The 14,817-nt window shown below is 38.4% G+C and overlaps 1 protein-coding gene across 1 annotated transcript in view; it reads left to right on the top strand.

Moving 5' to 3' along the window:
• Window positions 1–2,631: 2,631 nt before the first annotated feature.
• The window catches only part of AP1AR (adaptor related protein complex 1 associated regulatory protein), a 38,901-nt gene continuing 26,715 nt past the window's right edge, over window positions 2,632–14,817 (top strand). Inside the window, exon 1 of the mRNA XM_026499202.4 lies at window positions 2,632–3,137. Coding sequence (XP_026354987.1) covers window positions 3,055–3,137 — 83 coding nt within the window. The 5' untranslated portion in view covers window positions 2,632–3,054. The remainder of the gene's footprint in view (window positions 3,138–14,817) is intronic.

Raw genomic sequence — 14,817 nt, forward strand, 5'->3', positions numbered from 1 at the left:
TAAGATTCTTGATGTCATATTTGGTGAAAAATTGCATGATAAATTCCAGTAACTGCTTATATTAGCTTCATAATTTAACACATTTCTAGAAAAAAATTAAGTAGCTCAACTCAATTTATTAGAATCCACCCACATTTAAATCCTCATCACTTTCTAAATGTCTGCATTTGTTATCAAACTTAATTAAGCTGGCTATCAATTTATCCTTCCTGCTGATAGGCCAGATTAAAAAAATTTTTTTTCTGGGGTGCCTGGGTGGCTCAGTTAAGCATCTGCCTTCGACTCAGGCCATGAGCCCAGGGTCCTGGTATCGAGCCCCACATCAGGCTCCCTGCTTGGTGGGCAGCCTGCTTGTCTGTCTCCCTTTGCCTACCACTCCCCCTCCTTGTGCTCTCTCTCTGTCAAATAAATAAATAAAATCTTTAAAAAATTTTTTTCTTGATAATTTAAAAAACTGAGAAAATACAAAGAAAAAAAAAACTCCCCAAATCCACATTCTTGATATAATATTATTAATATTGTTATTTACCAACTAGCTTTTATTTTCCCCTAGGAATATACGTAAGAAAGAATGTATATGTGTACTTAAGAATGCATATGCTTTGTTTTAAACATGACTTGGAACACACAATATATATAATTCTCTATCCTGATTTTTTATATTATTCAGCAGCATTTTGCCATGCTATTAAAGCTTTTTCAAAATATATTTCAGATGGTTGTGTAATATTTTAAGACCATACCAGCAAATTTAGCCATCTTTCAATTACTGAGCAGTAAGTTTGTTTCTGGCTCCTGACAAATATTTCCAAACGATTTTTCAGAATGAATTTCACTATCCCCAGTTCAGGAGAATACTATTTCACTGTCCCCTTGCAAAAACTGAACATTTCATTTGTAAATTTTTGTCGACCTGACAAGCGAACAAGGACTTCTCTTTGTGTTTTAATTTACTTTGTTTTGATTAGTTAAGTCAATTTTTAAATGTTTTAATCATTTCTACTGATTCCGAGGATCGTCCATATCCTTAATGGAGTTCAGATCTATTTTTAATAAGGGTTTATAAGAATGTCTATAGCAAAAAGTATCCATCAGTGTCCGTAATTGTGGTGTCACACGCAACTGTGAAAAATAATAGAGAAATCGCCACATATACCCTTTACCCAGTTTTCCTCAATGGTAACATCTTGCAAAACTGTTATGTAATATCAAAAACAAGACACTGACATTGATACAACCAAGATACAGGTTTTCCATCACCACAAGTTTCCATTCCCTGCTCCCTGACCCCTGGCAACCACGTAATCTGTTCTCTGTTCCTATAATTTTGTCATTTCTAGAATGTTTATATAAATGGAATTACGCAATATGAAAGCTTTTGAGACTGGCTTTTCAATTCCATATAATCCTCTGAGGATTCATTTAATATGTGTGTAACCAATAGTATGTTCCTTTTTGTTGCTGAACAGTATTCCACACCTTTCTTCATAGCTTAATAGTTGAATTTTAAAGATTATTTCATGAATATATTTGTTTGATTTTAGGGGCTGAAAGAGGGATAGAAAATGTAGTTGCTATTTAGGAAGTCATTCAGTCATCCCACTAACATTCACTGATTACAGACTATTGGGCCAAACATATTCTTATACACTTGGTTACAAAAACGACTAAGACCCAAATAAGGTCAAAATTATTTAGGTAGTAGTGCTAAGACTGAAATCCAGTTCGGCCTAGATTCAGGAAACAAAATGAATGGCTCACCATTTTTTCATTAAAAACAATTTTCTAAAATGTAACAATTTTCCTAGGTTAAATTAAAACAGGCTATAAAAATAGACACAATTTTTAAAAAGGCATTTTATCCAAAGGACTGGGCGCTTATTAAACCATGCCTTATATCCGATTTTTTCCCCTTATATTCGATTTTAAGGCCAACTACAAAAACCGAGTTTTACAGGAGCACTTGAGGATGCAGACCAAGTCGCGTCTGGGTAGCTATCTCTTCCCATCTACTACAGATCCGGGCAGCACGCTTGGATCGGAAAGGCTGGTGTCCCTGAAAAACCCTAGCCCTCTTACTTCCTCTGGACGACAACCACCCATCCGAAATGATTTGAAGATCTGATTTTCAACAAAACAAAAAGAGGCCACTAGATCGCCATTAAAAAGTTTCTCCACAATATTGACAGTATAGAGATAGAAACGCAAACTAGAGACCAGAAGAGAAAAAATTCTTGGTGTGTGGAAAACTTCAATCAGTCCCTTGACTCTATTTGCCACTTACGGTGCGGTATTAACAAAACCTAAGCGCACAGTGCACAGATTAAGTGCCCCTTCTCATACCATGACTCCTGGCCTTGGGCTCTAGGTAAGCCGCTCACAAGGTACAAAGTTCCAAGGTTGAGCCTTGACCGTTGCGACACAAGGAAATGCTCAGGAGCCAGAGGCGGGAAATGCAAGGAGAAAAGGAGATTTCTAGTCTGGTCAAGGTCCAACGAAACAAACACCCACAACCAGGAATTGAGCTAGCCGCAAGGTAGAGGCTGCAGACTCTGGAGCTTGTGGAAGTGACGTAAGAACCAGTGGCCGGAGGAGGCGGGGCCGCAGAGGGAGGGCGCCCTATTGGGGCCCGGGAGAGGCCGGGGGTGTGGCAGCGCCGGCAGCTAGGCGTCGGCCAGGGTGCACGGGAGGGCGGGGCCTGGGTGCGCAAGGCGCGCGGACTGGCTTCCTTTAGGGGCTGGAGGCGGTCACTTGTGCTAGGTTGGGGTCCGGAGGCGAGCGAGGGGCCATGCGGACGGCGAGGGAGTCCAAAGCCCGCAGCCTCACACTCCTCCCTCAAACGGCGGTGACTCGGGGGCCGGTGGAGTAACCGCTGCTTTTGTTCGGAGCGCCTGTCCCTCCTGTCACCTCAGCCCCTCACGCCGCCGCGCTCCGGCTGGCCCGCCCTTGGTCTCCGAAGCCTCATTCGGCTGGTGCCGCGCGGATGCGGCTGCCGGGCCTGAGTGTGGGCTTTGAGCGGGAGGAGGAGGAGCAGCGGCGCCTGGGCGGCATGCGATGGGGAACTGCTGCTGGACGCAGTGCTTCGGGCTCCTCCGCAAGGAAGCGGGGCGGCTGCAACGTGTAGGAGGCGGTGGAGGGTAAGCCCGCTGGGGGAAGGGCCGGGCTCCTACTGGCTCCTCCTGTTCGGCCCCTTGCGGGGAACCCCCTTCACTGTCTCGGCTGCGACGGCTTGGAATAGGCCGGGCGCCCCTCTGCCCTCACCACTTAACGGGCGTCGAGCTGGTGGTCCTAGTGGAGGCCCTGGTCGAGACGGGCCTCCCAGGGAAAGAGCTAGAGAAGGGGGCTGGCGTTGCTCTTGCCGCCTCCAGCAAGACTCCCTCCGATCGCGCTGTCACGCGGGGTAAGAGTCATGGAGGGCATCATACTGGGAAGCATGAGGCACCCTCCTACGAAAGGGCAGTAGAACGGGCTCCACAACAACCCGGACACACCCTACGTTGAGTTTGGGCTTGATGCCAAAGGTTGTAGCTTTGTATTTGACCCTCCCTGTGGCTCTCACAGAGCCGCTGAGGATCTGGCTCCAAAAAGTTGATGCCTCAGAGGGAATTTTAGTAAAAGTCATTTGGATGCTATAGTAAAATAAGTAAGGTCCCAGACTTTGAATAACTCTTTGACACGTACGAAGACTTGCCGAATTGCTGGGTTTTCAGTGGGCTTTCGGATTCTTGGTATTGATAGTAAGAGAAGCTGTGTGTAGCTTTTCCGTATTAATATTGTGGTTATTTCCAGAGGAATGCTGTACTCTGAGTGCTACCTATAAGCTCTGTTAATACTAGAGAAGTAACAGTCCTTCTGAACCTTCTTCTCGATTAAAACTGGTATATGTAAAACTGACATGCATAGGTTTTCTACTCACACCATCTATAAAATAATAGAATTTCATAATATTCCATTTTTGTGAGTTTTTTTATTTCTTAGGGTATTGAAAAAATTAGAACAAATTCCTTTGAAGTTGGCTTTGTTGTTGTAAAATGTTTCCTAGGAATTCAAACTTAGAATGAAAAATCGGAACCAAGCCACTTTACCTAAGGAGTAAGACTTTTTGCACTTTATGGTACGGATTGCTAAATTTTCAGGATCTCTCTCATTCAACCAACATTATCAGGTCATAAGGCATTCTGAATACATAAACTGAGGCCACATGATTTATAATTAGGATGTTTTGGTGATAGAGATACTATATTTGATTCATTCATTGGTTCATCAGGCACAGATTCATTGTGTTCATTGAGTTTCCTCTCTGCTAGAAGGTAACCAAGATTGTATACTAACTATCCCTGAATGGAAAAGTAAGGAATTAAAGATTCTGTGCCTAGAAGAGCTATTACTGTCAAAGGGGAACATGACAGCTGTTTTTATCACATCAGAGAGAATCATCTAATTTATTTTTAATTTTTGTGTGCAGGTGCACATATGTAGTCAAGTATGCTTCAATAGGTTTCCCTAAGGACTAGATGCCACAAAAGTCTCTGGCTTTGTTAATATTTTCTTTGTAGTTGTGTTGTAGCATGTTAAATTCTAATTGTAGAAATCGAGTCTTATACTCTCATTGGGTAAGCAAAAATCACTTGTATTTGATTTTGGACTACACTGTGGTATCTGGGATTTTTGTTTTGTTCTTTCGTTGTGATTTTGCAAACTAATTATGTTTTCCTTAGAGGGTAGCATTAAAATTGTAAATTTTATTCCTTGAGCAGGTGAGGTTGGCAGCATGGGGAAGGGGCTCAGAGAAATCAGTGAATTAGTGTGTTAATTGTCTGTAGATACGCAATAAAAACATTATAGTTTTATCTGTATTCTGTTAGGGGCAAAACTTGAACAAACACATCTTGTTGAAGCAGTGAATGTCTGTGGGTGTGGACACTGTCATCTAAAACCTTATTAATAGTGATATCGATACTGTTTTATTTCAGTCCATAAACATAGGTTTGGACAGTTCCCTTACTTGAATATTCTGAATAACTTACTGTTTTACATTAATTTCCACATTGTTTTAGGACTTTCTAGTAAGCATGCGGAGACAGGTGGATATAGTTAATTGTTATTTACAGAATAAAGTTAAAGTTTGCCTCTCATTTTAGTTACTTTCCTTTTTTTAAAATCACCTGGTAATTCTGATTTTCTTTTAAGTGTAGATCTAGATAGTTAACTAATAGTCCATCTGAGGGCAAAAAATCAGGGGTAATCACAAAGACTTGATCTGATTTATATTTGTCACTGTAGTGGCCACAGGTAGAATAATCCTGGGCTTTTTAAGACTGTTTTAGGCTGGACATCACAAGGGTGCGTTATGATCTAGGGCCTGAGCCTGACAGATTTCTCAAGGACATCTCAAAAGTCAGATCACTCAGTTTTCACTATCCAGTTTCAAAACCAGAATTAATGTTTTCGTTTATAAAATATAAGAGAATTCTAGATTTTATATTCTAGAATATCTGTCAGTAGTCAAAATATTAATATCAGTGTTGAGATATGTCAGAAACCTTGCTACTAATAAAATTATTTGGGGATTAGAGCAGAGGGAGTTAAATATCTTTAAGGAATAAAATTCAGACATCCTAATGAGTCATCCTTTCTCACTGTAGGGAGTTTTGTTTACCAACACATTCTAGAGGGCTCCACCTGCTGGTCGGTTCTTGGGCAGTACTAGAAATCTTTTGTATAGATAATTTTGGTGTTAGTTTTTTTCTCAAACTGAAGACCCATTTGTTTTGTTGTGTTGTATTTTCCCATTTTAATCTTGCCATATAATTTCACACAGTGGTTCCAGTTAGAATGTACTGTAGTTTTATATAAAGGTATGATCATGTTTTGTATCCTTGATATTTAACATTTGTTGGCTTTTTGGCTCCAGCAGCGAAGTTGCCCTTAGGGAATAGTGTATGGTGATTTGCTATTTTCTTTCCTGGTAAAAAATATTTTAGTAATAGCTGCCAACATTTCGATTACTTCCTATATGTGCTGGCTCTGTTGTGCTTATCTTATTTATTCCTCATCACAATCCTGTCAGGAAGATAAGTACTATTACATACATTACAGATTGAAAACTGAAGAATGGAAAGTTTAACTTGATGAAGATAGCTGAACTGGGATTGAGCCCAGTCCCTCTGAATTCAGAGCCTTTACCCTTAACCACTAATGGCTCATGGCTTTTTGTTTTGTAGGTAACGCATGCATACATCTGAAAAACTTGCCTCTTTATTCTGTGTGATAAAACTGTTCTTTTCTTGAAAATATGCACTTGACCTCTGCAACATTATTTTTATTATTTTCCTGTTTATCTTCTGACTAGTTCTTACTCTATCTGCCTATTAAATACAAAATTTTTCTGTCTTATTTAGTTCCCTTCACACATATACCCAACCCTGAAGAAATTTCATACATTCCTATGATTTTCAACTACCATGACTTCCAGATCTCATGTCTTCTAAACAGACCTCTTTTCAAAGGTTCACTATATTTTCAGTTGCCAACTAAAGGGATACACTTGGATATATGAAGGCTCCTCAAATCAACCTATCTAAAATACCTAACAAATATCTAGAATAGATATTTCTTTCCCCCAAGATTTCTTCTTCCTCTGCTTCACGTATTCTCTCATTCCCTTAACAGCTGCATTCACAGTTTCCAAGCTACAAACTCAACTTCATAGTCCTCTACCTCTCTCTTATCAACTATGTTAATCTCTCCTTAACTTACTGAACCTGTTTCCTTTGTTGGTACTTGTGCCTTAAACTTTGTCTTTCAAATCACCAGGTCTCCCCTTCTTCTTGACTATTCTCCCCTCTTGTATCTCTCATACTTCAGTCCCATCTTCCCTTTCTGTCATTGGAGTTAGTCTTTCTAAAACCCATACTGGATCATACCATGCCCTTGCTTAACCACTTTCTCTGTGTCCCATTTCCTGCAGCTAATTTGCTCAGCCTTTTTTCCCTTCTGTGACAGATGATGAGTTGCATGGCATTCAGATGTGCAACATAACGTCCATTTCTATGCTCAGGATTTTATGCGTTTAGGGGTAAAGAGTGTAATCTCACTCTTTGTTCTCTTGTTCAGAAAATCATGTCAGAATACAAATCAGTGGGAATAACATTAAAAGGAAAACAATCTATTCTAATTTCAAAAAACTTAACTCATTCATAACTTTTTTGATAAATGGTAACCTTCCATTCATTGAGAGTAGTATCAAATTTAAACTCCTGACAAGGGGCACCTGGGTGGCTCAGTTGGTTAAGTGTCTTTCTCTTAATTTTGGCTCAGGTCGTGATCTCAGGGTCATGGGATCGAGCCCTATCAGATTCTTTCTCTCCCTCTCAATCTGTGCCCCAACCCCCGCATGCATGGTCTCTCTAAATAAATAAACTCCAACAAGATAACTATAATCCAGGGGGCCTGGGTGGCTCAGTCGTTAAGCGTCTGCCTTCGGCTCAGGGCATGATCCCAGCGTTCTGGGATCGAGCCCCGCATCAGGCTCTTCCACTATGAGCCTGCTTCTTCCTCTCCCACTCCCCCTGCTTGTGTTCCCTCTCTCGCTGGCTGTCTCTATCTCTGTCAAATAAATAAATAAAATCTTACAAAAAAAGAGATAACTATAATCCATTTTACCAGCCTAATTGTGTTTTCTAATTATATTTTCCTTAGTGTATACCATTAAAATTGTAGATTTTACTTCCTGCTCACATGAGCTTGGCAGCATAGGCAGGGAATTCTCTGCCATTCTTTCATTTGCCACATCCCCAATATGCTATATACTAGATGAACTATACCCATTCCTGTTTTCTTAAAATACAGTGTTCTCTCATCCTTGCCTTTGTGTGTGATATTTCTTCATTTCCTGTTCTTCGTGAGCTTTTACTTATCCTTAAGTATTGCTTTTTCTATGAAACCTGCTCCACCCCCCTGAGACAATATTATCTCCCTGAGGAAGTAATATTTCTATAGGCTTAAATCTGTTTTATAACAGGGATTGGCAAGCTTTTTCTTTAACGGGACAGTTAATACATATTTTAGTCTTTGCAGGCCATAAGGCAACTACTCTACATTGCTCTATTAGTACAAAGACAGACAATATGTAAACAAATGCATGTGACTGTTAAAATAAAACTTTGCCTTTCAGAAACAGGCAGTGGGCCAGATTTGGCCTATGGACCACAGTTCGCTGACTTTTAGTATCTTCCTTAGCATGGGATGAGAGCTCCTCAAGGTCAGGGACTATGCTTTATCTTTCTCTCTCTCTACTCTTAGTGTCTCGTGTTTGTTGAATGAATAGCCAGAGAGTATTATTTTTGAACTTGTAAAATTTAGAAAACAGAGTTTTCTCTTATTCTTCTTTTTCTTTTAGATGATTGTCTAACTTTGGCAAAGAAATCATTCATTGACCGAGTTAGATGCATATCCTACTAGTTTTATGTTGATTCACTTAAAAAAAAAGATCATATAGAGTACCAATGAGCATTTAATATTTTATCATAATATATGTTGCTAAAATAGTAATCAATAGTGTCATTATTGAGAGATTCAGTTTAGTTTTCTGCATGTTTGTCAGCTTTGTAAACTAGACACGTATAAGATGTTTCTCTTGAAATTTCAGAATTTAGGAAGGAAAACAGTAGTAGATTTAAATGGATATGAATTTCCTGAATATTCTGTATTTTACCTCAAAGACTCTCCAGGGCTGTGTTTTGAACCTCACTCTGTTCTTCCATAATACATGTTTTCTTTAATGTATTTTTCCTGGGTGATGGCATGAAAACACATGGCTTTCCCTATTATGTGCATACTAATGAGCCTGGTCATCTCAGTGTTAGCTCTGAAATTTCATATTGCCCACTCAGTAGTTCCATTTGGGTATCAAACATAACTTCAAAATCAGTTTGCAAAGCCAACCTCATCTTTCTTTCCTTCTCATAGGCCTTTCCTCTTTTTTTTTCTTTTGCAAAGCCCCAGCCATTTCTGCTACTTTGTGCCCTACCTTGTGAGTGGTAACAGTATACAGTCACCTAAACCATGAACCTGAAAATCATGTTAAACTCCTCCCTTTCAATCACCCTTCAAATCCAGGTTGTCAGGTTCTGTAGATTATACCTTCTGAATGGCCCCTACATCTTTCCAACTTGCTACATCTTCCCTGCCTTAGTATAGACCCTTCCATCTTCTATATATTTGTATCTCTACCCTCTTGCTGATACCTTTTTGAGCTTATGTCTCTCTATCTGAAAACCAAACAGAAAGAAACACTAAGCCTTACTTAGACTCCTGCATCTCCCCCTAGCTACTACCCTACTTCCTGTCCTTTCCCTTTAACAACCTAAAGAATTGTCTTGATATCTCCATTTCCTCATTTCTTACTCAGTCTTCAAGGCAAGCTAACGTTCATTATCCCTGCTACTGCTGCCTTTGTTGCCCCCCACCAGTATAACATCAAAACAGCCATTATAATCCAGTGGATATTAGTGATGCTTACTGTACTTGATCTTTTAGCTGCATTTGATGCTGTTGGCTCTCCCTTCACTCCTGTAATTTCATACTTACCGTATTTTCTGTCTGCCTTCCTGGGTAGTGGATTTAAATTGATCTATCTTCCCTATCTTCTATGAATGATCATTTTCATCACTTCAATCATTAAATGTTAGAGTCCTTCAAAATTGAATTAGACTCTTCTCCTACTATACTTTCCTTAAAGCATAGCGTGCATGTAGTCACTAATCTTTGACTCTGTTGCCCATCATCCCACATTTCTTAGTCCATCCCCAAAACCAGATTTTTTTTATACCTCCTAGTTTTTCAGCCTATCCATTTTTCTCACCACTGCCACCTTAGTCTAAGCTGTCCTCATTTTTTGCCTAGATTTCCAACACCCTGTGTTAAAATAACTCTCTTCCTCATTAACCATTTTCTGACACTGCTTTATTCTCTCATGGCACTTAACCACTCCATGACTTTGTAAACTGTTTGTTGTCTGTTCGCCTTTAATACAGTATAAATTTCATGAGGTCAGGCACTTTTATTTGTTTATTCGTATATATCCAGTATAGCAACAGTGCTCGCCAGTATTAGGCACTGAATAAATATTTGTTGACTGAGTGGGTAGACTACCAGTGGGTCCACCCACATCCATTCCTGACCTTTGTCAGTTAATCCTGTATTTTGGAATCAAAGTAATCATAAATGTAAGTCAGTGATACAAACACAACTTAAAATTCTTCAGTGGCTTATTGTACTTTTAGAATAAGCACTGAAATCATTAATGTTTAATGTAGGTTTCAAGGGGGGTTGTGGGCCTCATCTGTGTCACATTCTTCCTTGAATCCATTTCTTCTCATTTTACTTACTTAACTCCTACTCATCTTTTAGATGCCAGCTCAAGGATTATTTCCCACAGAAGTCTTCCCAAACCATCTCCTACTCTCAAGGGATAAGTCCTCACACCATCATGGAATCATCTTCCTTTTCTTTTGAGTACTTCTTCAAGTTTTTATTATACCTGAAATAGTGTGATTATTTAGTTAATATCTGTCTTCTGCTTCCAATGTAAAGGAAGGAGTCCATGCCTGTTTTTGCTGACCATTGAATACTCAGCTCCAAGTTATATATGCCTAATATGTAGTATTAGGCAATAAATACTTGTTCACAGAATTAATGAGTATGTTTCTTAAATGTATCTTGCTTTTTTCATTCCCCCTTGCCTTTGGTACCTGCTACTCCCTGAAATATTTTTTCTTACTACTTGGGGCCAGGCTAATTCCTCCTCCATCTGATCTTTGATGCCTCTCATCTGAACATACGCCACTCAGAGCATGGTAGTTGTTAATTTTCCTGCATATCTACCCCCATTAGACCCTAAGCCTCTTGGGTACATGGGTCAGTTTTTATTCACTTCTGTATTTTAACTACAGAGATATATATGTCTGTCATTCAGTAATCCAGAGAACTTCAATTAGAATTAGAAAGTTCAATATCATAGACACATAAGTAGCAACAGTTTCTAAAAGAAGAAGATGGTCAGCAATTTCAGATGCTGCACACAGATTACAGAGGACAAATAAGGGAGAACCAAAAGACCGCTAAAGTCCCTTCTAGTTACTAATTTCCTCTAAATCTGGCCCCTTTTAAACAGCAGTGACCTTCATACCATGGATCTTTTTTGAACACAATGCTATGAACCTAGAAATCAACCACAAGAAAAAGTCTGGAAAGACCACAAATACACGGAGGTTAAATAATATGCTACTAAACAGTGGATGAGTGAAGCAAGAAATCAAAGAAGAAATAAAAAATTACATGGAAACAAATGAAAATGAAAACATGACAGTCCAAAACCTCTGAGATGCAGCAAAAGCAGTTCTAAGAGGGAAGTTTATAGCAATATAGGCCTACCTCAAGAAGCAAGAAAAATCTCAAACAACCTAATCTTGCACCTAAAGGAGCTAAAAAAAGAAAAACAAACAAAACCCAGAACCAGCACAAGGAAGGATTAATAAAAATTAGAGCAGAAATAAATGGTATAGAAACTTAACAACAACAACAGTAGAACAGATCACTGAAACCAGGAGATGATTCTTCGAAAAAAATCAATAAAATTGATAGGCCTTTAGCTAGATTCGTCAAGAAAAAAACAGAAAGGACTCAAAAAAATCACAAATGAGAAGAGAATTTGTACAAACAGTTGTCAGAATATTATGAAAAATTATATGTCAACAAATTGGACAACCCAGAAGAAATGGATAAATTTCTTGAAATGTATAATTTACCAGAGCTGAGGCAGGAAGAAATAGAGAATTTGAACAGACCAATTACCAGGTAAGAAATTAATCAGTAATAAAATAAAACTCCCAACAAACAAAAGTCCAGGGACCATATGGCTTCACAGGGCAATTCTACCAAACATTTAAAGAATTATTACCTCTTCTCAAACTAGTCCAAAAAAATAGAAAGGAAGGAAAACTTCCAAATTCATTCTATGAGGCCAGCATTAAACTGATATCAAAACCAGATAAAGGTGCCACCAAAAAAGAGAACTACACGCCAATATCTCTGATGAACATAGATGCAAAAGCCCTCAACAAAATAGTAGCAAACTGAATTCAACAATATATTAAAAAAAAATCATTCACCACAATCAAGTGGGATTTATTCCTGGGTTGAAGGGTGGTTCAGTATTCACAAATCAATCATTGTGATATATCACCGCAGGAGGAGAAAGGATAAAACCATATGGTCATTTCAATAGATGCAGAAAAGGCATTTCACAAAGTACAACATCCATTCATGATAAAAACTCTTTAACAAAGTAGAGTGAGAGGGAAAACCTCAACATGGTGAAGGCCATATATGAAAAACCCACAGCAAACAACATACTCATTGGGGAAGAACTGAGAGCTTTTCCCCTCTGGTCAGGGACAAGACAAGACCACCTTTATTCAACATAGTACTGGAAGTCATAGCCACAGAAATCAGACAATAAAAAGAAAAAGACTCCAAATTGGTAAGGAGGAAGTAAAACTTTCACTATTCGCAGATGACATGATCCTATATATAGAAAATCTAAAAGACTCCACCAAAAAAACTAAAACTGATAAATGAATTCAGTAAAGTCTCAGGATACAAAAATCAATGTATAGAGATGTATTGCATTTCTATATACTAATAATGAAGCAACAGAAAGATAAGAAAAAAATCCCATTTACAATTGCACCAAAAATAATAAAGCACCTATGAATAAACTTAACCAAAGGTGAAAAACCTATACTCTATAAAACATTGATGAAAAAAATTCAAGAAGAACCAAAGAAATGGAAAGATAATCTATGCTCATGTATTGGAAGAACAAATATTGTCAAAATGTCTATTCTACCCAAAGCAATCTACACATTTAATGCAATTGCTATCAAAATACCAATAGCATTTTTTACAGAACTGGAACACATAATCCTAAACTTTGTATGAAACCACAAAAGACGCTGAGTAGCCAAAGCAGCCTTGAAAAGCAAAGCTGGGGTTATCACAATTCCAGACCTCATGTTACATTACAAGGCTGTAATCAAGACAGTGTGGTACTGGCACAAAAACAGACACATAGATCAGTGGAACAGAATAGAGACCCCAGAAGTGGACCCTCAACTCTATGGTCAACTAATCTTCGACAAAGCAAGAAAGAATATCCAATGGAAAAAGGACAGTCTCTTCAACAAATGACATTGGGAAAATTGGACAGCCATATACAGAAGAATGAAAGTAAAAATAAACTGAGACTACACAACTACAATGAGCTATCACCTCACACCTGTCAGAATGGCTAAAATCAACAAAAGAAACAACAGGTTGGCAAGAATGTGGAGAAAAAGGAACCCTCACTGCACTGTTGTTGGGAGTGCGAACTGGTGCAGCCACCGAAAGAAACAGTATGGAAGTTTCTCAAAAAGTTAAAAATAGAACTACCATACAATCCAGCACTACTAGGTAACTACTCAAAAAATACAAAAACACTAATTCAAAGGGATACATGTGCTCCTATGTTTATAGCAACATTATTTACAATAGTCAAATCATGGAAGCAGCTCGTGTGCATCTGTAGATGAATGGATAAAGATGGGGTATATATATATTCAGCTGTATAAAAGAATGAAATTTTTCTATTTGCAACAACATGTATGGGGTTAGAGAGTATAATGCTATGTGAAATAAGGCAGAGAAAGACAAATGCCATAAGATCTCACTCGTGGAATTTAAGAAGCAAGCAAAGGGGGGAAAAAAGAGACAAAGCAAGAGACAGATTCTTAACTATAGAGAACAAACTGATAGTTACTAGAGGGGAGGTAGGTAGGGGGAATGGGTCACACAGGTGATGGGGGTTAATAAGGGCACTTGTCCTGATGAGCACTGGGTGATGTATGGAATTGTTGAATCACTATATTGTACACCTGAAATTAATACACCACTATGTTAACTGAAATTAAAAACTTAATTTTAAATAAAGGGCAGTGACCTTTTTTTAACCCAGGTTTTCTGTCTTAAACATGTTTAGTAGAAAGAGTTGTCTTTCTCTTCCAAGGCAGAAAATAAATTTTCTAAACATCCATTCTTCCTAAATTTGCCTTCATTAATAAGGGACTTAATAAACAGTAAATAGTATTACTTTATTAAAATCACCTATGTTGGGACGCCTGGGTGGCTCGGTCAGTTAAGTGTCTGCCTTTGGCCTAAGTCGTGATCCAAGGGTCCTGGGATCGACTCCTGCATCAGGCTCCCTGCTCAGCGAGGAGCCTGCTTCTCCCTCTGCCTACCACTCCACCTGCTTGTGTGCTCTTTCTCTCTGACAAATAAATAAAAATCTTTAAATTAAAAATCACCTATGTTGATGCTGTCCCTACCTGGAAAATCTACTGATGGATCATCCCTTGAGATTTGAATTATTAAACCTTCATTGAAGTATTTGATAATAATTGAAAAATGATATGTCTATCATCTTTATTATAATAGCTTTTGCAGGGCATCTGATTTGTAACCTTTCCAATCTTTTGTTCAGAAAAAAAAGTCTTGGGAAGCTTTTAATTTTTAATACACTTTGGAACAATTTACCATGGTTCTTCATTGTTTGTTTATAATGTTAAACAGAAGATGTAGGGAAAGACTGCCCTATTTTATTTTAACATATAGAAGAGTATGAAAAAAAGGAATAATACCAATGTAGGATTTGTGAAATTTTTTCACTTCTCTTTTAGTTAAGTCACTTTAGTGTAAAAGAGTACCTGCTGTGCA

Source organism: Ursus arctos, unplaced genomic scaffold, assembly GCF_023065955.2.
Source record: "Ursus arctos isolate Adak ecotype North America unplaced genomic scaffold, UrsArc2.0 scaffold_11, whole genome shotgun sequence".
Classification (NCBI taxonomy): Eukaryota; Metazoa; Chordata; class Mammalia; order Carnivora; family Ursidae; genus Ursus; species Ursus arctos.